Consider the following 27,454-nt stretch of genomic DNA (forward strand, 5'->3'; position numbering starts at 1 on the left):
AAATGGGAAAGTCAAGAGATTCACCTGAGCAGGGTAGAAATCTTTACATGGTTATTAAGAAATGGGATGAATAAAACAGATATTGATGGAGCTGAAACAAAGGTCTTAATAAAGTACTATTAAAGCTTGAGTGGACCAAAGGGACTCCCTGCTGGCCCTCCAACATTAAAGGGCCCCAAACTAGTCTGGTCTATTTACCTCAGTTTGGAGGAATTTAAAAGCTGGAAGGCAAAGATTACATTGAGAAATCAGACCTAGAATCACATGGAGAAATAGTCAGGAAGATTAGTCAAGATAAATATTGACAGAAAGGCCAGGGTCCCCTGGCTCAACCCTCTGCTGGAGACCCAAAGTCTTATGTACTTAAGCGGGTAAAATGGTCAGGAGGTGAAAAGAATTTATGGGATTCCTTGATACAAAACCCGCAAGCACTGTGACACCAAAACCCACTGGTAAAGCCCTGAAGTGAACTACAACTAGACTGGGAGAATATACAAATGAAAGTCTTGATAGGATTCCAAATTTGGAACATTTGAACAGGCTCTATGTGAACAGGTTGTGTCTCCTTGACCTGAATGTTTTATGGGAATGGATATTATGTCTGGCTGGGGAATACTTACCCCACCAAGTATTGTAAAACCAAAACCTGTTAATGAAGTCCTAATGGAGGCTACAGTTAGGAATAGAAGTTTTCATGTGACTAAGCTGAAAGTTTGGAGAATTGGTATGTTTATTCAGGCTTTAGGTGAAGCAGTTGTGTCTCGTTTACCTGAATGCATTATGGAGATGGACATTGTATCTGTCTGGAGAATGTTGCTTATACCTAGCATTATAAAATAGAAGGCAGGTTAATCCATCCTTCAAGCAATATTAATTGGACATACTAAATGGGGATGCATAAGATTACCCAAACCCACTCAGTGTAGACTAGAACCTAGAGTGTTCATACAAACAAATTCTCTATGTGATAGCCCAATGTGGAGTGCAAACTGGGACTGTGGCAAAAGCTGGTGAATGACTCCCAGAGACAACTTCTGTGACTCTGAACTAGAGAATCACCCTCTGAGGGGAAATTACTAGCTTGCTACCAGACATCAACTGAAACTACTCCTATGACTGAAGAAAATGAAATACATCTTGAAACCTGTAATACCCATGAGGCCTTGGATGATGTTAAAGAAACACTATAACAGAGAGGTCAGTGCCCAGAAGAGTTCCCTAATAAAGTGGAAATGGTTTATACAGGATCATGCAACTGGAGGAATACTTAGACAGTGCCCTATAAACAGCTCTCAACTGACCAAGAAAGAGCCGTTTGGTTTGTAGACAACAGTTCCAAGGTAAACAGACAATATCCTGTTTGCAAGGCCCCCACTCTGATAAACAAGGTAAAAACAAATCAGCTTGGCAGGCTGTTTTATGAGGAAAGCCCCTATGTTTCGGGTTTTTACCAACTCATGGGCAATAGCCAATGGCCTGGCCATGTGGTCAAGCAGGAGGGCAATGGAAACCCGGCCTATTATATGGATGCCCAAATGGGGCATGGCCCTATGGAAATCACTATGGGAATTTGAAGAGTGCATTAAAGTAGCACATATCAATGCCCATCAGAAGAACCACTCCCTGCAAGGTTCAGAAGGTAATTGGAATTGACAAGCAGATATCCCTATGTACTTGCTTAAGGTGGCCACCTGGCTCCATGAAATGAGTGGGTATGGGGGTACTGCAGCAATACAGAGATGGGCTGACTTTAGACATTGTCCACTTCCACCCTCTGAGGCGCAAAATGACAATAAGAATTGTTCTGTCTGCCAACAAAAGAGGCAGAGACTGTAGACGGCTATATGGCAGATTCCCCCGGGGGAAGGCCTTGAACACAGATGGCAAGTAACGCTGAAGCAGGTCGCCCCAGGGGCTACAAACAGATCTTGACAGAAACGGACACTGACTCTGGACTGAGTTTAGCTTACCTCATGGTAGGTGCAAATGCTCAGAGTACTAAAGAAGAACTGGAACAGAGGATAGTATACCAATTTAGACCACTGAATCACATTTCTTCAGACCTAAGAACACACTTTACAGACTATAATGTCCAACAATGGGCAGAGAGGCATCTTCCTCAGAGTAATAGTTTAGTAGAGTTTGAATGGACAATTGAAACATTGGTTTTCTAAAATAGGGGCATATAAAGACATGAAGGGTTGGCTTAAATGCCTTCATAAGTGTGTGCCCCCAGTCAATATGAGTGGGACTAAAGGAATGTCCCCACTAGATATTCCTCTGTTTTTCTGGTGGATCTGGGGAAGGGGAGGTAGGGGAGGATGGCCGAATGACTACGCAATTCTTGCCGATGTGGGGAGGACACTACTATGACAACTATAATTTTCTTTCTTCCCCACATCACTTCAACTTTTATTTTTCCCTACCTGATGCAGTAATCTCAGGACCAGGGCTGCAACTATAAGTGCTGGAAGTAGGAATGATTACTAAGCAATAAACTGTAACTGTATTTTTAAACCTTTATGTCAGAAGTCTTAAGGGCCTGATGGGGTAGGTTGTGCCTCACCCAATCTGGTAAAATTGGGGTTAACAGTGAATGCTCCTGTATCACCCAGTGGTCATATAATTACCTTGCCTGTAATAAAAGGAAATTCTATTTATGTCAAATTAATATTCTCTAACCACTGACTATCATGCTATTTCTTTTTCTACTCCAAGTAACAATTAGCTCTGGGGGTCTAGAAGGGGGGAGATGGCCTAGATTACCCTGATACAAAATAATAAATAGATTTCTCGTGTTGCTGCAAGTCCCTAGCATCCTATTTGTGAAGAACAAGTTGTAAAGCTTTATTATTTCCCATAAAATCTGAACAGTTTGAACAGAGAGGAAACACACATCAATATTTCCCCTTTCAACATCTTTACATGTAAGTTGTAAGAACTGGGGCTAGCAGTCTCCATCAGAAAGTCAGTCACAACACATTTCAAAACCATAAAATTATCACTTTATTTTAATGAGGTTTAACAAAAATTAGAGCTTGGAAATCATCTTTGAATACAGACTCTAGATCAATACGAAAGGACCTCACTATCAAACAACTGGCTTTTAGCTAGGCAAGTCAAGGCATGGGTCTCAGGTCATTAAAGTTATTTAAACCTCTTCCTTTCTGCTGTATTTCATCCTGACACAACTACTTGAACTACAGAGTTTTTAAAAATAGAAAAAAGATGTGCAGCACACCTAACATATTCTTGGTGGATGTACCAAATGTCAGGCGTGGTCTTGACCTTCCCATACATCGATGCTATTTTTCTGGCTTATTTGTAACTATTAGCCAAGTTACTAGAAGAGCCAAACGAACAGAGCGTGAAACTAAATGTACTGGTAGGCCAGTTCTTCCAGTAGCTCTGTTAATAATTATACATAATTCAACCAAGTTTCCTGTGCACTTACATTTGTTCATTTACAAATGGTTTTGAATAACTTCCTAGGATCTGGAGATACAGCAAGGAACAAAGTCCCTGCTTTCATGAAGATTACATTCCAGTGGAAGAGACTAACACTCAACAAATAAACCCATAGATATATAAAATAATCTCAGATAACGATAAGGGCTGTGATGTCAACTAAAGCAGGGCAAGAGATAGAGAGTGATTGGGGGACATTTTAGATAAGATGGTCAAGAGGACCTCACTGAAAAACAGCTCATCTTACAGAGCATTTACTAGGAGGCAGGCAGTGCTCTGAGTACTACAGACTGTAACTCATAGCTCTCTACATCTGTGAGGGGGAGAATCTTATCCCAATTTACAGCTGGCAACGCAGAGGCACAAACAGGTTTCACAACTTACCCAAATCCAGAACTTGAATGTGAGCCCAGAAAGTTGGGCTTCAAAGTCCACATTCTTAACCATTTTATGGGCTGTGGATATCAATGGAAAGAAAGTTTGAGACAGAAAGGACACCCATTTAAATATTTCTAGCCAACTGATTGACTTCAGGAAGTTTTAAATGCTATCTTTAAACAGATTATGCCACAAGTCAATCAATCAAATAGCTTAAGAAAAATTTGAGAGGCAGTTATAAAGCACGGAAAAAAAAGGAGCAAAAGGAAACAAAAGAACAGAGAAGCCATAATACCAGACAATAAAGCAAGCATTCCACCAGAACTCCACCCATATGTTCTATGTCTGGGAATATAACTTGGTACAGATGCTTTGGCAGATATATGTCAATCTCATTTTTAAAAGGTGCTGCTAAGGAAAATAAACAGAATAAAACCATATATAATGAATTAGTCTGTGTTTAATTGGCTTCCATATTGTATAACAACACATGTTTGACATTCTGATTTAAGGACTAGAGATTCAAAAGTTTTTCTTCCTAAAGCATACGAATATCAAATCATGATTAATTATTGAAAAAATGTTTACAAATCACTGTCTGCCTTATTCTTAAATAATGTGAAACATAAAACTCTTTCATAGGGATTATAGAAACGCGCTCTATGTGTCATTAGAAAATGAATGATTAGAAAATGTCAGGCAGCTGTTTACCAGACCCCAGTCAAGAAAGCCCCATGCCCTTTATGCCAAGTTAGAATAAGGTTTTCTGAATCATTTATTATCTAATCAGAGAGAGGTGTACCATGTCCCTCCTCCCCATCCCAGGGTACAAATGTGTCAGAATCCACTGACCATTTCCACTGGTCACTGCATAGGAAAATCCCAAGGAAACATGAGGTAAGAAGGCCAATACCACCAGACCTTTTCATTATAAGATCCCCCAAATAAAATCTCCGTGAAAAAGAAGAAAAGACCATAGACTGAGAATCTGAAAATCTGGATTCTTGGCAAGGTTTTATCACTTAATATGATCTACAGCAAGTCACTTGATTCATTTCAGCTCAACTCAACTCAATTCCATGAAGGTGAGGTCTCTGTCTATTTTGCACATCATTCTTTCCCAAAAGATAAGCAAAGCCCCTGGCACATAATTTAGGAACCAATGAGTGTTCGACGAATGAATGAGACACTTATCACTACCTACTATGTACCAGACAGATTATTAGATGCAAAGTAGACAGTCTTAAACAACGGATAAAAATACTTGCCTAGTTCTTAATGGGACAAACTGGCCTTGCTTACTATAGGAGTGATTTCTAGATTATTTTTTCTGGCTTTAAAATGTTGTACTTGTGAGACTCTTACCAAAAGCTCCATTGTCCCCAAATGCATGTCCTCAAGGACAGTGATGAATAAAAAGTTGCTAGTATACCACGATGAACAATAAGTAGAAACATCTCACATACAGGTTTTAAAATATTGATCCCATCATTTCTGAATGGAGTAGTAAGACAAAAAGGAAAATAAGAGGGGAAAAAAGGCCATGTGATGGTTAATCTCCAAATAGGCATAAACAATAGGATGTTGCTTGGTGTGTGATATTAATGTGTTTAAGGTAACAGGTTTGGTGCCCATGACAACCAGTTAATTTGGTACAGTATATGAAGAAACACTGCTATTGCAGACAACAGAGAATATAGGAAATGTTTAAAATATTAACTTTTTTTGCATGTGTGTGTGAAAAAGATTGGCTCTGAGCTAACATCTGTTGGTAATCTTCCTCTTTTTGCTTGAAGAAGGTGTTGCTGAGCTAACACCTGTGCCAATCTTCCTCTATTTCATGTGGGATGCCACCACAGCATGGCTTGATGAGCAGTGGTAGGTCTGTACCTGGGATCCGAACGTGTGAAACCTGGGCCGCTGAAGCAGAGCATGCAAACTTGACCACTATGCCAGCAGGCCAGCCCCAAATATTAACTTTTTTGATGTATATTTTTCTAAATTTCACCTCCCTCTATGTGTATAGCTATATGGTTCAATCTCATAATTATGTAATATTCTACATACGGAGCCCTGACCATTCTTGAGGGGCACACTTTGATGTGAGGTTTCTCAATCTTGTATATTCTTCCTATCCACCCAACTACTCAGGCAGTCGATATTACTAAGAGGAAGATAACCAAGATACTTTTTCTTAATTTTAAAACATTAGGTTGGACATGTCCTGGGCACATGGAGGAGGAAGGCCCAGTCCTGCCAGCCTGCCCAGCACAGTAGTTAGCTTTCCTCTGCCTGTGCTCCAGCATGCCTCTAGCAGATTTCCTGATCCCTAGGGCCCTCATCCTAGTTCCACCAAGCCATCCCCAAACCCAAACTCTCCCAGAATGCTTTCCCAAATAACTCCACAAACTGGAAAAAAATCCCTGAATTCCATACTCATAAAACATATTGTAACACAGAAGGAAATCTGTGCTCAGCATAATGAGAATATATTTCTAATGGAGGACATGAAAAGGGAGATGTATACATACATATATATGTGTGTGTATATGACATACCTAATGTATACATTATATAGATGATATGTCATATGTCATACATATGTCATATGTGTGTATGTAGATATGTATATATGTATATGACATACCTAAGCACAGGAGTAACATTAAAACAGGAACAAAATCACCTGGCCATGAAAGGAAAGACAAGAGTTTGGCATCAGGTGCCATGACATAAGAAAGCAAAAACTGAGTGTCCGTAAATGGACAGCGCTTTGCCTTCCACACCTTCCAAGGGGTAACTGGACTCTAAATACAATACAGACACAATTTGAAAGAGAATCTGCAAAAATACTCTTTCTGATGTTAAGGTTAAGGTTATCTCTGATGATCTTCACTAAGCAGAATAAACACAGAGGGGGAATAAATCTTTCCTCAAAATGTCACAGGTAGGAAGAGGAAAGCTTCAGAAGGCCTTAGGAAATTACAGGGATTTCACAAATAGCTTGTGATTAGAAATGGAACAAACTCTAGGTGGTTCTGAAAAATGAAGGAGCTAATGGGAAACACACCACCTAGTACAGCAAACAGATTTAGCAGGGCACCGCTACAAATGTAAATAGGAAGTTACCTCTGCTTTACTTAGCTCGTAGCATCAACACAGGAGACAGGCTGAATTAATTTTTCCTCTCAAAATGAAAATGGCATTTCCTATCAGTAAAAAGCATGTGAGTAGGAAGTGCAAAGACTAAAAAACACTTAAGGAATATCAGGTAAATACTAATACTCAATTGTGTATTTTGATTTGTGTTATTTTCCTACTAATGCTTCTTTACTAAGCTGGACTTTGGGTTCTCTTTGACCCTAATCAACTAATCTTTTTTCTTATTAATATATAAAATGACAGAAGTTTCCATACGTAGCAGTTTTTCCAATATAGTATGCTGTCTATGACAGAGGTGTAGTGAAGGGATATGGTTGCATTTCTTGATTTTAAGGTCATTGATTAAATGTAACATTACCCCCAATTCTATTTTGCTTTCACTTTGCATTTAGGCTTGTCCCTCAGCCTGGCAGGTCATGTGCTGAGAAAATGTGATAGACATCAACCACTCTGCCAGTGGCATCTTATGTTGCTTAATAAACTTCATGGCCATAGTTGCTGTAATTAGTTACCTATTTTGTTGCATAACAAATATTCCAAACTTAAAATAACAAACATTTATTATCTCATGGTTTCTGCAAGTCAGGAATTCAAGATAGCTTAACTGGATGGTTCTGACTGAGAGTCTTTCATGATGCTGTAGTCAAGCTGTCAGCCAGGGCTACAGATAGCTGATAGCTTGACTAGGGCTGGAGGACGTGCTCCCAAGCTCACTTTTATGACTTTTGGCAGGTCACAAAAGATCTGATGCCAAGTTCACTCACATTGTTGCAGGCAGGCCTCAGTTCCTTGCCATAGGGGCCTCTTCAGAGGCTGTCTGAGTTCCCTTATAACATGCTGGTTAGTTTTCATCTTTTCAGGGCTGCTTCATGACATGGAAGCTGACTTTACCCAGAGAGAGTGTGTACCATGCTGAATGGTGACCCCAAAAAGACAGGTCCATGTCCTGAGCCCTGGAACCTGTGAATGTGAATTAATTTGGAAAAAGGGTCTTTGCAGATGTACAAGGATCTCAAGACCTTGAGATCATGCTGGATTAGGCTGGGTCCCAAGTTCAATGACAAATATCCTTATAAGAGAAGAAAAGGGAAAAAGACACAGAAAGACCCAGAAAAGATGACTGTGTGAAGATGGAAGCAAAGATTGGCAGTAGGTCGCCATAAGCCAAGGAACCCTTGGAGCTACAAGAAGCTGGAAGAGACAAAGACAGATTTTCCCCTGGAGTCTTCATAAGGAGTGGGGCCCTGCCGATGCCTTGATTTTAGTCCTCTGGCCTCCATAACTGTGAGAGAATAAATTGCTGTTTTAAGCCATCAAGTTCGTGGTAATTTGTTACAGCAGTCCTAGAAAACTAATACAGAGCGATCTGAGAAAGGGAAAGCAAAGAGGGCACCGAAGATGGAAGCCACAGTCTTTTTGTAACCTAATCTGAGTAATTCCCGTTACTCTGACATATTCTTTTCACTAGAAGGGAGTCATTAAGTTCAGGCCACATGCAAGGGGAGGGGAATTAAACTCTACCTCTCGAGGGGAGAAATAACAAAGAATTTGTGAACATATCTTAAAACCAATAAAGTTACCATCTGAAGTTTCCCAGAATGACTTTTGAAGAGTTTCCCTTTTCTCTGAGGACAAGATACTGGAAGGAAGCAGGAACAAATGTCCGAGTCTTGATGATGGTATAGAATTTTTCTCAATTCCTATCTGTGACTTCCACATTTTCTCAGACATCAGTCACTGCTGTATATATTCAAGTGGATTATTGTCACAGACTTTTACTGTAGAGTTCATGACATCATAATGAATTTATATGTAACTCCACTAAAAGTATTACTAATAATAAGGTGCCGTATGAAATAAGAAATCAGTTTTTCAAAGGTATGTTCATGTACATCGTCTCACTTCATAGTTGATCAAATTCTCAAAAAAACTCCTTTTAGAGAGTATTATCAGAGAGACTAGAAGAGACAGTACTTTTTAGCAGAAAGGGCACTACACTGTGAGTCAAGACACTCAGGCTCTAGTCTTGGCTCTGTCCCACAAGACCCTGGGAAAAATGAAATAATCTTTCTGGGACTCAGTGTCCTTAACTGTAAAATTAGGAGGTCAGATTAGGTGACCATTAAAATTCTTGTGGATTCCAGCAGCAGCAGCATTATCTTTATTACCTCTAAAAATTAGACTAAAATTAAAATTACACATGTCAGAACTGAAATAGAATACTTGTAGGAAGGAAGAAAAATCGAAAAATTCATGGACTAGCACATTTTACACATCAGGCAAGGTGACTTTTTTTAACCCAATGGTAAAGCACTTTCACTCGGTCTGCAATAAATTTCTCCCAGATAGCAGTATGGCTCTCAGCTCAAATATCATCTCCTCAGGGAGGCCTTTCCTGACCGCCATAGGAAAAGCAGCCCCCTCCTCTCACTCTCCATTCTATTGTCGTGCTTTATTTTCCTCATAGCTCTTAACATTGAGGTTCTTTGCTTTTACATGAATGTGTTTATTGTCTGCCTCTCTCTGCTAGAACGTAAGATCTAAGAGGACGGGAACCTTGGCTGTCTTCTTTACTATAGTCTTCTACATTCCAGAAGAGCACTGTAGCTCAGAGTAAGCACTAATAAACGTTGGTTGAATAAGTAAATGAGTTATGCTAAGTATTTTGCGAGTAATAATAGAGCCATATATCTGTATGATGTCTTACACTATTAAAAAGTGGTTCTGTGTATATTCCTTAACAAACTTGCCTGAGGTAGATATTATCACCCCCAGATAATCACGGATAAGGAAACACAGGCTCAGAGGTTAAAGGATTTTACCAAACAATTAGAATATCCTAGATTCAGGACTTCTCCTTAGACCTCCCACCTTCAGGGTTAGTGTTCTTGACCCAGAATCAATCTTTTATTCTACAGTGCAGAGCTTGGTTCTATCAATATTTTCAGCTGGAAACACCTCTAATCAAGCCACAAAGTGGTCTAATATTTAATCTTTTGGATTAGTGATTAATTGCAAGTATAATTAATAAAATTATAAATTGTTCTATGTTGTCCACTTTTTAATCAAATCATATATGTCGGTAATAGCTCAAGGAACATTTTAGCACTGTGAGAAAACCTTCATGTAACTCAGCATTCACTACTTATTTCAATAAATGTATTCTGCAATTCCTGCACATTAACTATCGTGGCTCTGAGATTAACCTTTCTTGTTTGCTTGTGGCTGACCTCAAAGCATCCTAAATTACTCAAAGCAATTCCGATGGTTTTAATTTATGAGAATACCTTCAAATATTCATCTTTTAAGTCCTGAAAATGATTATCCCTGCACAACAGTGGCTCTCGTTTTAATCTTAGCTGATAACTCTGATTAAACACATCCAAAGGCTGATTACCCCCACTGCGGTTAATGCTAGTGTCACAGCTAACTACTTATTTCACAGCAGGAATTGCCTTCGAGAGCTCATTTACATTATTACCTAGAATTGATTTACACCGTTATTTCCTATTGATCACATAGGAACAAGAAGGTACAGACAGTGTCGTCTGACAGCCTGCTAAGATGTCAAATAATGCAAACCAAGCACAGGCATTTATTCTACATTCATCCAGAATACAACAGTGTAAACACTCATTGCTTCCAAAATGTAGATATTTTTAAAAGATAGTATTTACAATTAGAATTGTCTATTTATTTCATCACAAAGTCACTTGAGGATCGAATCTACATTATCACAATGGGTTAAAGAAAAGAGAGAGAAAACGAAAAAAATAATCTAAGGGTAGGTTATATGTGTGCCATGTGGACAAGTTAAGCAAGTTTTGCCCCCTGTGCTTCCTTACACTGCTAGTCTTTGAAGAGGGAGCATATTTGGTGATAGGATAACAGAGACGTTGCAAGTGGCAGCAGTACTAGCTCTGCAGATTTCTGGAATCACATATTCCTATCTTGAGTGTCTTCTTGGTTGGTTTCCTGCAGTGGCAGCTATGACTATGACAAACACAATGCATTAATTAATTCCTCCAGGAAATACATATCAAAAGCCACCAACTCTGTGCTGGGTACTCTATATCAGAGGCTAAGAATACCAGGGGTAAATGAGTCCGATATGATGTCTGCTCTCTTTAAACTGTCATTCTGTTTGAGAAGACAGGCATTAAACAAGCAAACAAATAAATACAGATATCATTAACTGTGAAAATGCCACAAGGAAAAGAAGGACACGTCTGAGTTCTCTTCGAAGAAAGCCCTAATCTGTGACCCAAAAAAGATGCCTGTGTTGCATAGCAAAAGGGGGTAGGGCAAGGAATCAAAAGGCAAGTGATCTCAGGATTCTACCACTGTCTGGGTGGATGGTCCTCACACTTGACTGTGCATCAGAGTCACCTGGAGAGCTTGTTAAATATGGAGTTTCTGGTTCCGTAGGTCTGGGGTGGGGCACAAGAATTTGCATCTCTAACAAATTCCCAGGTGATGCTGCTGCTTCTGTTCCAGGGAGAACATTTTGAGAACCTCTGCTCTGGGTTTTCCAATCTTTCCACCCCTGTTACTTCCACATTCATCATGAGGATGACTAAGGAGATAAAGTGTATGAAACTGCTTTGTATAAAAGAAAGGGGTGGCAATTATGAAGAAATAAATTCAAATAGAAATTAAATTCCTAAAGCACTTAAAGAAAATGAGCCAATCAGGGTTGATTTTAGGAGAAACAATCCCATCTCTCTCTTCAGGAAGGAAGATGATTTTATGTTCTTCAAAAGCCATTTTTCTCTTTATGTAATATAAGTCATTTAGTTACGGAAGGGGCTCATGAGAGCCCTCAGGTCTCCATCAAAGACAGGCAGAGTCATACTCTTAGCAGCATGCCCACTCCACTGGCTTCACAATCAGACACCTGCTGGTAGAGCCCATGATGGCTGAAATCAGGTCATGCTTTGCAGAGGACTAACTCAGAACCATCTTATGAATTAGCAACTCTAGAAAGTGAATTTCCTCAGGACTATAGGCTCCCTTTCAGCACATTAGCTGACAACACTCGAGGAAGCAAGGAATAAAGATTTATTGCCTAATACTCTGGTGGTTTGAATTAACTCTCTCTTCCGAGACTTGACTTATTCACTTTCCAGTTCTAGCCCTATTGAGAAAAATGACCATTTTTTCCAGGCATTTTTTTTGAAGGTGGCCTTACAATTTAAAAAGTTTAAAGAGCTTCAGATCATCTTCCCAAGGTGACGTTCTATTGAGGCAGCAGAAGCAAGGACTGTCTCAAGAAATAGACAGCAGGTATTTCAGTCTCACTTTTGTCAATAATAATTTGAGTAAGTCACATACATTCAATAAAATTCAAGAAATATTTAACCTCTCTGAATCTTAGTTTCCTCCTTTATAAAAAGTGGGGATTTCCCTTCAGCGGAGTTGGCACCCTTTCTCTGTAAAGGGCCAGACAGTACATGTTTTAGGCTTTGTAATCATACAGTCCCTGTCGCAAGCTCAACCCTGTCACATGAAATGCGACATCAGCCATAGACAATATCTAAACAAATGGGTGTGGCTGTGTTCAATAAAATGTTGTGTACAAATCTGGCAGCAGGCCTGCCCAACAACTGCCATAGACTGTCTCCCTAGCTCAGGGGCACTTGGTGACTGCCATGCCCCTAAAACGGGCTTAGTTTGTTATTGGGAGCAACAAATTTAACCTCTCTGTACCTGAATTTCTCTTTGTGTTGGAAGAAAAATATCATTAATTGGCATGTTACTTCTTCATAGAGATTTCAAAAAGGACTGATGAGCTAATGTTTCAAAGTACCATGATTTCTTGATGAAGGGCACAAGAGAAGTACTAATTATTATCAACAGTACCTTTTAAACTACTATCATTTGATTATTATTGCACCTGGGAATAGAATAAGGATTCTGATTCATACTACTGTATGATATTCAAACATATTATGCTATGGTCTCTCACTCTAGAGTTTCCTTTCAAATGATTAATGAAAAACTGTGATTTGGATGCTAATATTACCCTTTGATGTCTTCCAAACATTAAAGAGAAGGAATAAAAGAAACAGATTCCATCAATTTATATATACAGATTCAATATTTTTTCCATTTATGTTTGATGATTATTTAGCCTTAAAAGTGGAGCATTCTCAAGAAATAGAACAGACATGCGAGCTATGCTGAAAACATTAAATAAAGCTGATATGGTTTCTTTATTTTTATTTCTTCACCTTTAGGAGAAGCTCCATTAAGAGTAAATTTCTTAGCTAAGACATTTTGGAATTAGTTGTATTTTAAAATGTGATTTAAAAAACACAATAGATAAATGACATTAATTTCATTGTTTCTTAGGAATGTTAACCACCAGTTATCAACCACTCTGCCATCTTTAACAATTAGTTCATTTGATAGATATTTCTCTAGCACACATTCTATACAAGGGACTGTTGGAAAGCTAGAAAGGAAAGTTTGTACATATAACAATAAAAAGTAGCATCTGAAAAATGCCCTTAGCGTGTAACATGAGGTGTTTTGGATTTTGAAGTAAAAGAAGGCATTTTTAGCTAAGCTGATAAGGGAAGACTTGTTTTATGGTAGAAGCGATATTTGAGATGAGTCTGGAAGACAGCTGGAAAGGATCAAGGAAAGAGCTTTCTAGATAGCCTCGACCACAAACTCCATCCACAGATATACCACTGTGAGCAATTCAGATCATATAAAGGCTTGTAAGTAGTTCAAGATATGGCGGTAAGTCATGGAAGGTCAAAAATAATCAGGCTAACAAGTCCGAGGAAAAACCCATTGAAGGATTTTGAGAGGAGTGGAGTTAGATTTCATTCGTTCATTCAACAGATATTGTTTGAATTTCTGTTAGCTGTCAAACATTTTTCTAAGCTGTATGTATACAATAATAAATGAAAAGGATGTAGAAAAAAATCTCTGACCTCATGTTGCTAGGGGGAGACAGACAATAAATAAAATAAGTAAATGATACAGTGTGTTTGAAGGTTAAATGCTATAGATAAGCAATTATAAATAAAGCAGAGAAGCAATTATAAATAGATTGGTTAGGGTGACACTTGAGGTTACATTTGAATAAGGGTTTGAAGTAGGTGAGGGAGCAAACATGTAGGTATCTAGAATAGAATTCCACACAGAGGGAATGCCAATGCAAAGCCATTAAAGATCAGCACAGCAGCCTGTGCCAGCGAGGGAGAGAACAGAAGGAGATGATGTCAGAAAGGTACGGAGGGTCACATCATCTAGAGCCTTGTAGGTAATTATAAGGACTCTGGATTTAGGAATATTAATCTACCAGCACTGGGCAGAATGGATTGCAGGAGGAAAAGAAGTAGAAGTAGAAGCAACACACAAAAAACTATTTACCAGGCAAAAAGTTCTGAAACTATTCATTTGATCATTCATTCATTCATATTAGTTCAGCACATATTTAGGAGACACTATGCTAGATATCTAGATATTAACACTAGGAGCGTGACTGAGATGCATAAACGTCTCCCGTATGAAGCTGACCCTCTGGTAGAATGATGACAACATGAATAGAAACGTCCCATGTGTTGACAAGCTTCTAAAAATCTATTGGATTCCAAAATTGATTATGAATCCAAAAAACATCTGATATTGTAAAAGAGAAGGTCCCAAAAGCTCCCAGTATACAAACAGTCCTTTGTCTACTTCCTAAGTCATTTCCTTAGTCATAGCCTTAAATGAAATATTGGTCAATATGCTTCCCACTCTTGGGATTACTTTTGAAAAAAATGATGAGATATTCTAAGTCAAAAGAAATCATTTGAAACATCCAAGCAGTAAAGAATAAACTAAATCTCTGAGGCTTATCATTCCACCAATTATGATGAGTCACAGAATACAGACTACAAGTACAATCAATTCAAATACAAGTATTTATGAAAAGATTAATTTAGCAAGCATAAAAGGAGCAAAGACCAGTCCAAAATTACCAAGTTTGTCTGTAACCCAGACAATAGCATTTTCCAAACAAATTGCTGATGCCTGAAGATATTATCACTGGTGGCTGGATGACTGGCTTTGGTACCCTGACAATGATAAACCAGCTGTCACAGAGGACAGATAGGAACTAGTCTTTGCTGTCAAACTGTCATGGAATTATTAAATATGGAGGGGGAAAATGACCCAAACAGTATGTAATGAGCTCTCTTTTCATTCTCTCTCTACAAAAGCACATCTGTGGATTGTTAACGACTCTGAAATGGATGAACCAAATTGATGAGAAAGAAAAACATCTCTCAGGGATAGAAAAACGGAGAACAAACACACACACAATATGTATAAAATATAATTTAAATATAAGGGCTTGTAAAATCCTAAAAGTGCCAAAACAAATGTAAGCTCTTCTTACTTATTTTTGTATTGCTTTCCTTGCTTTTACATTTTTAATATAAATCATTAATCTTTCTAAATATAGAGAAATACCAACATTTATCCACAAACAGCTCGTGTGACTTTGTGACTTTCATGAGGTGGCACCACCATTTCAGTCTGGTATTTCTATTCTGTTGGATGATTTTTTACTAGATGTGCCCTGTGGGCTGCATGCAAGGACCTGAATGTGTGTCAGGCTCTCAGTATCTCAGCTCATACAGATTCTGTACTAAGTCCTGTGGATTGACTTTCCATGTCTAAAGTCTTTGTCCCACAAAGACTCACTTGCCCCAGGATGCCCAGGAAAGCCACACCTTAGCTCGAAGATATGACTCAATCATGGAATTCCTCAAGCACAGGAACTGGTATTATTGATCTTTTGTACCTCAGTGCCTGGTATTGTATGTCTTTAATAAGTCGAAACTAAGCTGAATGGCATTCAAAGGAAGCTTATACAGAGGGATGTCAAACAAGAATAAGCACATTAAACAAAATTACCCTGGTGTCAATCCATACACTAGAGCCATCATTTTATATGATCATATTTAGTGATTCTGAGACTGTTTTCAGAAATCTGAGAGGTGAAGAATGTTTGATTTGTGTTTTAATACATGAGACAGAAAGTAGTGAGTCAATAGGAGACTAGGCATTATTCCTTGGTTTAAGGACAGATACAAGACTGAAAATAACCAATAATCTGCTTGTTCTCAGAGTAGTATCTGTTAGCTATATCGCAAATGTAGTATGGTGTTAAAAAAGAAGAATGACAAGATGCCCTATGGCTTTGGTAGCAACGGTTACCCACCAGAGGGTCTGAGCCTTGCCAGCCCCTCCTCTAGGAGACCTTTGCAGTAGGCCAGCCTTGGCTCCATGGTAACCATGTGCAATGGAAAGGCAGAAAGGCTGTGATAAAAAATGCCAACATGGCAGAGGAGATGCAACAGGACTTGGTAGGGTGTGCTACTCAGGTGTTTGAGAAATATAGCATAAAGAAGGACATTCTGCCCTATATTAAGAAGGAGTCTGACAATCAGTACAACCCCACCTGGCACTGAATCATGGGGAGGAATTTTGGTAGATATATGACACATGAAAGCAAACATTTCTACCTGGGACAAGTGGCCATTCTTCTGTTCAAATCTGGTTAAAAGCATGGACTGTGCCACACACCCAGTAATCCACCCAAAAACAAGGACTGCAGCCTAAATTCCAAATACCAGAGACAGAAGTCTTCAACCTTGCCTAAGGGAACACCTCAATCTTTGAACCTTTATTGTGTTGTTTTGTACAGGGCATACTCTGTACTAATTTGCTGCAGTTATAAAACAATTAGCAAAACAGCTTACAGTTGTATTTATTTTCTATTCCATATCTCTCTGCCCCATGTTTTTTCTCCTCAAAATCCATTCTTTTAAAAAAAAATACATCTGTTGGAGAAGTGTGTTAACTATGATTTGTTCAAATAATCTAGTGTTGAAGACAGCCTATCATTTGATCCTGACCAGGTTAGTGGGGAGGAGTCCTTGACCATTTCTGCGGAATATAAGACACTAGCTTATTCAACAGCCTTGCGTCTTTAATTCTCACCCATCCTGCAAGCTTTTTGAATGGAAGAATAATACTCAAAAGCGCATGTCAAGAAATGCATGACAGAGACACTTTTAGATTAAATCTTATTCCCAATCTGAAAAAAAAAAAAACCAAAAAACCAAAAAACAGAGAGTGACCAATATTTGTAAATATAGAGCCATATAGTCCTGGAAAGGGAAATCACTTTTAATATTCAGGTTCTCTGAGTCAAAGGGAGAATTGCTCTAAATACTACTGTACACAAGGAGCTTTATTTGACATAAATATATATTCCAAGTGGGAGTGAGAGACCATTTGACACATGATTTGACTCTTTCACACAAGGTAAAAACATCAACAAAGAAAGAAAAATGAGAAGTCATTAAAGGAAAACTTAAATAGTATGTAGTTGATATATTTTCACTAGCAACCCACTGTGCGGAATATAGAATGCAGTATTATCATGTTTATAAAGAAAAATACCATTTTAATATATCACTATTTACTAAAAGTCCTCATATTTAAACACACTTCGAAGCAATCTTTAAAAGATAATACACTGTCTCTCCATTCACACATATACATGGAAAATTCATTCATACACAACCTGTCTATACAGAGCCCAAAGAGTATCCTACAGATTGTGTTGCAATTTTTTTAGTCACATTTTCTCCACTGTTAAAACAAAAACAAAACCAACTTCACTTCTACATAAAACGTATTCACAGACCCAGACAGTATCATGAGAAGCAGGTGAGTAGAATAAACAATTAATTGGTTTCCCAATTTCCAGATCAATGCACACCTCAATGGTGCAATGAAACCCTCTACCTTCACCCCCAAGGCCCTGAAGATTGTGTGATAAAAAGCCTGTTCCTTTAACTAGCTTCTCTCTTAGTATTTTTATTCCACACCACCCTACCCAGTTGGCTAAATGACTAAGCAACAAGGTCAATCAAATGCAATACTTCTCTCTATTCAAATATAATGGAAATTTTGACCATTCCACAATTAAAGAGCAAATACATTCTCACACTGACAACCACATTCCATTGGCTTTTCCTGAAAGCAAAGTGTGACAGATGCCTTGGCTGTAATTGCCAATCAGCCTTTACACGGCAGCTGAAAACACAATACATCACTTTGATCTCCTTTGCTCTAAACACATTCACAATCAAGAAACCTGAATAAGAAATAAGAAATTGCCATCATTTCCAGAAGCTGTCACTCTGTAGCACTTAAATATTATAATGTATATTTTGCTCATATTTTTATTTCTGTTTCAGAGACACTCTGTCAAAGATCTGAACAAAAATCACCTAGAGTTAAGCATCATACATATATATATATATATTTGGAGACATATTTTGAAGACACATTTTATTGCCATGTATAAAATCTTATTATAAGCGCATTTAATTAAATATCACTGCTATCATTTCCTTTTCCATTTATGCACTTGAGGAATAAAACAAGAGTGCTCATCTGATTCTGAAACAGTGTTCAAAAGAGTTGTACTCACATTTTGCAGGCAGGTCATAGCCACATGTGATTTTTGCATGTCCAGTATCACAGCCATTCAGGTTACGACATTCAGCTAGCAAACAGGGACCAGCTGCTCTGTGAATACAGCCATCCACTAAGGGAGAAAGAAAAAGGTTAGCCCATAATTGGTCTTTTGGAAATAAACACAAAACTCGAGATAGGAAGAGAAAAGAAACTCAATATTTTCCTCTTGGAGATCACCATAGCCCCATGGAAGAAAACCCATGGTGTCCAATCCCTCAAACACCGCGTTTCTCTCTCTCTCAGTCTCTCTCTCTCTCTGCGGATGTATGTGTGTGTTTGGTTTGTGTGCTGAGCAGAAGTAGAAGGATTATAGAAGTAATGTGATGCTAAATGCTAAACAACAGGTCATCATGGGGTGGGGGAGTTCCCGATTTGTAGAATTTTCCAATTTCAATTCTGTAAATATCCCCACCATGTCCAGTTTCAAACTATCAACTTGATGTCATTAAACATAGGGTTGGGAAGAAACGTTAATAGTTCTATCTCCCGAGCTGGTAAGTGTTGCCTCCAACACACCACAGGTTATAGAAGAAAAAATGTTGAGAAGAAAGTGAGAAAGGCACTCTGGAACATTTGTACTCACCTCAAAACTGAAAGAGTAGAATTAAAGCTATCAAAACAAGAGCCAGACCTCTGAGTTCCTTCTCCCCACAACAGCATGACACAAATACAATTGTGTTTCTGCAGGGTATCTGCTAGGGCACTAGATGATGGACAAGCATAGTTTAGGTCTTGATAAAGGCCCATAAGACCGCCCCTCCCTCACTTGACAGGGATTAAAACAGAACTGCTCCTGCTGCTGCTCTAGCTCTGCTATATGAACAGGCTATCTGCCCTTCACCAACCTCAGGTCCAAGCAGCTCTTGGGCCTGTCATCCTGCCCGCCCCACCCTCATGGCTGGCCTTTACAGTGAGAATCACCTTTTAAAAACACAAATCTGATGTCATTGGAAATTAAAACTGTATATGACTAGATTGGGGGTGAGTGGACAGGTGGAAGACCAAAAGATCATTATGCACAAAAATTAGGAAATTGAGAACTTGGGTTCTTAGTTCTTATTGAATGGGCCCCTTACAAGCAAATGCAAGATTGCAAAACAAAGGGTAAAGAGACAGAAAGAGAGAGTAATAGTAATCTGGGATGTGAAAACAGGCCAGGATATTAGCAGTCTGAAGAGCTCCTCTCTTTCCACAGTCCACAATACTGTGTAATTGATCACTGCTTTTTATTATTGCTACTATTATTATTTCGAGAGGAAGTTGTATATTAGACAGGAGATTGTCAGCGAGGAACATATAACTTATCTAACGACCAAGTGGCTTCTGCTACCACTGACTGACATGAAGACATCACTTTTGGCTGAACAAGTCTCAGACGGAAACAAGCTTGTCTGGGCTTTACTACACCATCATTTGCATAGCTGTAAAGTTTGAGAATGAATCTCGTCCTCAAAGACCTTCACAACAAAATGAACTCATTCTAGACTATTCTAGACTACAGTATTTCAGAAAACCTAGATTGAAATCCAGACTCTACCTTTACCAGCCATATGAAGCCCAAGCCCGTTTCCTTAGAAATCAGAACTAACAACGGCACTACCTCACATGGTTGCGCATGGACTTTGAATAACACAATGCGTGAAAGGCACCAATATAGTGCTTACTACAGTGTCATGTGCCCCATTAATGGTGGTTATCCCAAACTCCTTAAGTGGAAATTTTGTGTAAGTTTTAAAATGTTATTTTAAAACAATTTTTCTTATTCAAAAATGAAAAAAATAGAGAAGCAAGAAGAACATAAAAGCCATCATTTACTCCACCACCCAGAGAACTCTTCAACACTCTGATGCTCATTCTTTCACTCTTTATGCACACACACACTCATACATATAATTTTTCTCTTACAAAACAAGGTTAATAAATTTTGTTCGAACTCTTTCACATAGCAATTTTACATTTTTGAATTTATCTATGAAATAATTAACAGAAGTACAAAAGATAAAAGTAGGTACAAAGATGTCAAAGTTGTTTATAATAGTGAAAACTTGGCATTACTCCGATAAGTAGAGAGCTAGTTAAATAAATAAAAGTCCATCAATGCAATGGACTATTATGCAGCTGTTAAAAAGAATGTGCCAACTCCATGTAAATAGAGTCCTAAACATGAAAAGACTTCTAAGTGAAATGCCAGGTTTAAAAGAGTATATACAGTATAGTCATAATTTTGTTTACCAAGTTATACATACACACTTATACACATGTATATATACATCCATGTAAATATATGTATGTATATACATGTATATGTGCTGGAAAGATATACATCAAAATATAAAAAGTAATTATGGGTTGGGAAACAGAGGGTGAGACTACGAGGGAAAAAATTAGGTTCTAATTTTTCTATGTTCAAAAAATTTTTTGCAAGAGCTTAAAGAAAAGTATTTTAAAGTAAACATTTTTTCTCGGCAAAGAGATAATTAGTTACTTAGTTTGAAGTGGATAACTAAAATAGGATTTGCTAGTGTACTTAGTCATATGCAGTCACATATTGTCTGCATTATTTAGATTACAGCCTAATGCAGTTTGTATGAATCTAATTCTCAAAATCTTCATGGTTATACCAGCATTCATGACTGCAATGGGGCAATGAAAGTCTAGCTGGAGAATTATTTAATAATAATGACTGCAGCTCAAATGTACTGAGTGCATCCATGTGCCAGGCACTATACTGAGGAAAACCGTATAATATAGATACTAATTTTATCATTTTCATTTTATAGGAGTTTAGAACAGGTTAATAACTTGCATACATTCACAAAATATTGGCAATATGATGCAAAACCCCAGATTTGTCTGATGTAGCAACTATGGTCTTAACCATTATAATTCACTGCCTTCAAGACTTGAATTCAGGCAGTCTTACCTCAATTCCTGCATGTGGCATGTTGAACCACTATATTACATTACTTTTTAATTTTCATCAATTCTACTTATGAGTTGTAATATACATACAATCAAATGCACAGGTTTTAAGTACAGCGTTGATGAATTTTAACAAATGTATACACTCGTAACATGATGTCAGTAAAGATACAAAACATTTCCATCAACCCAAAAAGTTCTCTTGTGCCCTTTCCATCCAATTTCCCTTCTCCCCACCCAGCAGGAGCTCGTTTTCTGATTTCAATCACTGCAGCTAAGTTTTGCCTCTTATATAACTTCAGACTTCATATAAGAGATTTGTGGCAGGGGAATAGCTTCTTTCACTCATCATATTTTTGAAATTCATCTGTGTTGTTGCATGCATTAGTACTTCATTCCTTTTTATTCCTGAGTAATATTCCATTGTTGAACATACCATAATTTTTTTTATCCATTCATCTGTGAATGCACATTGGAGTATTTACAGTTTTTAGTTATTATGAATAAATCTTCACACTTACGCAAGTCCTTTTGTGGCTATATGTTTTCATTTCCATTAGACAAACATCGATGAGTAAAATTGCTGGGTTTTACTTTATAAAGAACTAACATACAGTTTTCCCAGGTAATTATACCAATTTACATATGCACCCAGCAACGTATGCATGAGAGTTACATTGTGGCAGTCCTTTGGTGGTGTCCGTCTTTTTAATTTCAGCAATTCTGGTGGATATAAAGGGGTCTCCTAATGTGATTTCAATTTACACTTCCCTGATGACTAATGATAATGTATCTTGCCAAGAGCTTGGTGGCCATCTATACATATTCTTTTTGGAAGTGACTGCTCATGTCTTTTGCTAATTTTTATTGTCTTTTTATTACTGAGTTGTGTTAAATCTGCTATTAGTTCCATCCAATTTTTAAAAAAACTTTGGGTATTTTATTCTTTCAGTTCTTGAGATTTTCATTTGGTTTTTTTCTTACAGTTTTCATGAAATTTCTCACGTCCTCACCCATTATATCCTTCTTTTCATGTAAATGCCTTAACATTTCACATAGTGATTTTAAAGTCCCTGTCTGCCAGTTCCAGTATATAGGTCAGCTATGAATCTGTTTATAGTGACTGATTTTTTGCATGACTCTGGGTCATATTTTCCTGTGTGGCTCCCCTCTCTGTGACTCTCTCCCTTCTGGGATCCTCATCTCAATTCCTAGTCTTACTGGCAAGGCTGAATTCAGTCTTTTGATTACTAAAGCCGATAAAACTATTGCTTTCTGTTTGAGCCCTACCAGCTACTTCTATTTGGGGTAGAGAGGGTCCTCAGGGTCAAAGCTATTTAAACACAAATCTCACCCAATGTGGTTTCCTTCTTTCAAAGGTTCCAGCCTGCTTTTAGTTGCTCTCTAGCGCCAATAAACACTTTCTGCTATTGCTTTGCTATTTTGTCAAGGATTTATAATTACTATTGGTGGGAAGGCTAATCTGACACAAGCTATTCTGTCATTATCAGAAGCTGGAAGTATACACATTTTTGATGGATTAAAACATGATCTCATGTTTTTTCAGAGCTCTATTTGTGGCCTGTAGAAGAAGTGTGTGAGAGGAAAAGGCAATGGTAATATCTCTTGTATAAATTCTGTGCTTAAAAGTATTGTTATGTCTTTGAAAGGAAAAAAAGGGATATCTCCATATGCACAAACTCAACATGAGTGTTTAAAATTCACTAATCTGTTGCCAATTCTTTTGCTAGACTTATTTTCCTAAAATGCAAATCTGATTTTATCACTTCCCTACTAGTAATGTTCGCTGTTCCCCATATATTAGAAAACTCTTAATTCCAAATTATAGTCTTTTGGACCTTTCACAAATGTGGTTACAACTTGCCCTCCCAACCTCACATTATCCCACTCTTTCTCTTCACATCTTCTGATCCAGACACACATAAATCCTCACCTTTCCCTCAACACACCATGACTTCTTTGCAAAGTACTCTGTACACAGGGTATCCAGCTACCCTTTTCTTTTCTGCCTAGCGAGGTCCTTCTCATTTTTCAACTTCATTTCAAGTTCAAATGTTTTCCCCTCTAAAAAACTACTCACAACCTTTAGAGGACAAAATAATGTCTCTTTATGTTCCCATAATATTTTGGTTTGTACTCTTATTTTCATATTTATAAACTGTTTTATAGTTATTACATAAACACAGCAGAATGTTTATCTGCTGAAAAGTCTGTCTCCTCCCTTCGTCTCTCAGCCCCTTGAGGGCACAGGAGGTGACTTATTCTTTTTTATATCCCCAGCTATCTTCATAACTGACTTGTTGTAGGTGCTTAGTTGAATTAAAGGCAATCAAATTTGTGAGGAAAAGTAGCATAGCTTTGTTTTTTAAAAAATAATATTGAGGAAGTGGTCAGGCTACTGTAAAGCCAAAGAATCAGATATTAAAAAGTAAAGTTAAATACATAGCCACAAGGTGGTAGTCACAAATCTAGTAACAAGTTTCCTTTCTTTTTTCCTGAGGAAGATTAACCCTGAGCTAACATCGACTGCCAATCCTCCTCGTTTTGCTGAGGAAGACTGGCCCTGCACTAACATCCATGCCCATCTTCCTCTACTTTATATGTGGGACGCCTACCACAGCATGGCTTGCCAAGCGGTGTCGTGTCCACACTGGGGATCCAAATCGGTGAGCCCAGGGCCGCCAAAGTGGAATGTGCACACTTAACTGCTGCACCACCAGGCCAGCCCCTTTTTTCTTTTCTTTTCCTTTTTTTTTTAGTAACAAGTTTCCATATTAAAAGTGTTAACAATTCACAGAATCTGAAAAGTCAACCACTTCCCTTAGGTCTGGTGCAGCCTTGAAGAAAACCTGCTCCTTTAGTTTCCCTGATGGTCAGGCTAAAAAGGCAGCAAGTTGATAGTGGCAAGAAATGAGATTCAACACAGTAGCACTTTGACCCTCTCTCTTACCCTCAATCCCAGGGTGGGAGGGGATGGAGGACCAAGCGTCAACACTCAGCCTAACACAGAATGTATTCAGTCTGATCCGAAATGTCTAACCCTAATTGCAATTGGAAAAAAAAAAAAAATCAAAAGTCTGAAAGAGAAAGGAAAGTTGAAAACAATTTTCCAGAGACTAACAGGACTATCTATGCCTTTTATCCTACCAAAGAAATATATACTATAGGGAAAAAAAAGACAACTAAGCTCCATAAATAAATATGTTCTCCAAAGCCCATTTATTTTTCTTCCTGGACACATAGCTGGACAGCACTTCTCAGCCTCCCTTGTAGTTATGTGGAGTCATGAGACTGAGCTCTGTTTAAAGGAGTGTGAGTGGAGTCATGAGACTGAGTTCTGATTAAAGGAGTTTGAGTATAAATGATGTAATTACTTCTATGTCCAATCCCTAAAAATCCTGCACACAGTCTTCCACATGATCTTTCACTGTCTGCAGGCTGAAAGCAGAGGATCCGGTGCAGGACTCCAATGCCCCAGGAGATAGTAAAGCACAAAAAGGAAAGTGCCTGAATCCCTAAATGACTGTGTGGAAGAAAGCTCCACAGGACCTCTACTTCCCGCACTGGACGGTGAATCAAGTGATAGATAAAGCCACTGAGATTTCAGGATGATTGTGACAGCAGTTTGTCTTGACTAATACATTTACTTCTGTTGTAAATACTATAATGGTGATTTTCATCCAGCTTGATTATTGCTATTTTTTAAAGTTTTATGCAAAATATTCAGTTTTTACTACTAGAATGAATATATCATCTGGGCCAAATTCATTCCCTTAGGTATGCCTCAGAGTCCACGATCATGCTAGATTGTGAGGACTCAGTGACCAGCAAAGCCAGCCTATCTTATTCATTCAAATATCTTTTCCTCCTACTTTGTGATTGAAAATGGACTAATAGAAGGTAAGGGCCAAGGACTGCCTAGAAACTGCCTCTGGTATGGTCAGCTAGTAATGGAGTGATCACTGAGGTCACTCATGGGGCTGCTCTTCATCACGGCTAAGGGAAGTCTGGCTGAAGCTTCATCCAAAGACCAGGCGTTCTGTTGTACTTACACACCTGTCATTTACCATCCTGACAAGGACAAAATGCTTGCAGGCATTTTGATTAACTAAGATGATTAACTAAGGCACGGGCCTTTGACTCCCAGCATATTTCTTCCAGTTATCTAACAAAGGCTAAATTCAGAAGATTTCAGCCTGTTAATTAGGCCATCTTATTTAGGTTTCCTTACACTATAGCCTAGAGAATTAGACTGTCTGAGGGTAGGGTAGAAAGATGGGTTTCTGCTGTGCTTGGGGAAATTGTGTTTCACTTTTGTCAATATCACCTTGGGGTTTAGAGTTTGAGAATGTTTTTTATAGGATAGTCTTATCCTACTATTTAAATAGCTAAAATAAAGACAAAAGAGATGGGACATGAAACCATATCAATTTTTCTGACATAAGACTTATTTTATCCCACAGATTCCAAGCTGTCTCTCTGGTATTCCTCAGGTAAAGCTCCTCACTTTATAAACAAATGAACGATTGATCCTGAAAACAAGAAAGAAAAAGCAAGCCACAAAGCACTGACCAGGAATCCATCAGACACCATGGCAGTGAAGAGCTAGCAAAAACAGAACCAGGAAAGAGTTCTGAATGCACGTTGTGAAAAACACTAAAAGCACCATTTAGTGAAATCCAGTTATTTTAGAAACTGGCCCTGTGAGGTCTCTTCCTTGTCTTACAAAGACAATTTTATAAACAGTTTTTAGCAAGGGGGATTTTGAAGTTCTTAGAACTGCACATATTCATTTAATCTTCTTTGGTAAATAAAAGGCAGTAACTTAATCTAAAAGCAGCCACACAAATCATATTAGCCTGAAAAATAAGAGGCTCTGTCATTGAATATACCTCTTAGAAGCCCAAGAGGATACAACAGCGTTCTTTCCAAATCAAATCAACATAAATTTATAAAACAACTACCTTGTACAAAGCATTCTTCAAAAAGCTGTGAGGGAATCAAATAATGATAATAATATGTCACATCTTTTGAAGATTTTCTGTGTGGCTTCTGGTGTGCTAAGTGACTTGTAAGCTTTCACCTTATACAAGGCAGTGTTGCAAAGTGGAAAGAGGATCCTCCTGGAGTCAGAGGCAGAGGTTTGAGTCCTAGTGCCACCATTTTAGCTTACGATGCTTTTATTTTTCTCATTTGTAAAATGGGGACCCTCATAGGACCTCTATTCAAAATTAAGGGTGTTTGTGAATAAATTAGTTATCACATGGCACGTACTTTAACTAATGCCTGGCATGCAGCACATATGCAATAAATGCTGGTTATGCTATTACATTTAATCATTATGAGAATTTTTAACAGGTAGGATCTATTAGGATGACTACCTAACAAGTAAGAAATAGAAGGTAAGGAATTTATGCAAGATCATGTAGAAGCTGTGGTCAGAGCCCATGTTTGCCTGAACTGAAAGTCTGTGTTCTTAATCCCTACTCTCTAATAACGCAGAGTATAAACCATGGTCCCTTTCCTTGGAAATGAAGAAAATAGGACAGAAGGGCTCAGAACCATGTTTTCACTAAAATAAAAAATAATCAACAATGTACAAAATATATTAGTATGGAACATACATCTTTTAATAGATCAACAAACCTTTTGGGAATATATCACAAGTTAATGTGTTACATTTTTTAAAGCCCTTTGACAAAATTGCCACATATTTAATTCTCAAAACAATTGTGTCAGGTGGTCTTGGGCTTTATTACTTTTCCCGTTTTATAGCTGAAGAAACTCAACAAGAATAGATGTCTAAGGTCATCTACCTGTTAAGTAGCTGATATGAGTTCAAGTTTATGGCTTTCAAGGTGTGGTAAATATCACCTGGGGAGCCTGATAAAAATGTGGATTCCAAGACCTAACTCCAAATCTACAGAATCAGTCTCTCAGG

At 38.1% G+C, this 27,454-nt stretch overlaps 1 protein-coding gene across 4 annotated transcripts in view; it reads right to left on the bottom strand.

The window, feature by feature from the left end:
• Nucleotides 1-27,454, bottom strand: part of MACROD2 (mono-ADP ribosylhydrolase 2) — a 1,871,078-nt gene that overhangs the window by 1,252,103 nt on the left and 591,521 nt on the right. For all 4 annotated transcript variants that reach the window (XM_046678763.1, XM_046678762.1, XM_046678761.1 and 1 more), the window contains exon 5: nucleotides 18,524-18,640. In XM_046678763.1, coding sequence (XP_046534719.1) covers nucleotides 18,524-18,640 — 117 coding nt within the window. The remainder of the gene's footprint in view (nucleotides 1-18,523; nucleotides 18,641-27,454) is intronic.

Source organism: Equus quagga, chromosome 12, assembly GCF_021613505.1.
Source record: "Equus quagga isolate Etosha38 chromosome 12, UCLA_HA_Equagga_1.0, whole genome shotgun sequence".
In the NCBI taxonomy this organism is placed as follows: Eukaryota; Metazoa; Chordata; class Mammalia; order Perissodactyla; family Equidae; genus Equus; species Equus quagga.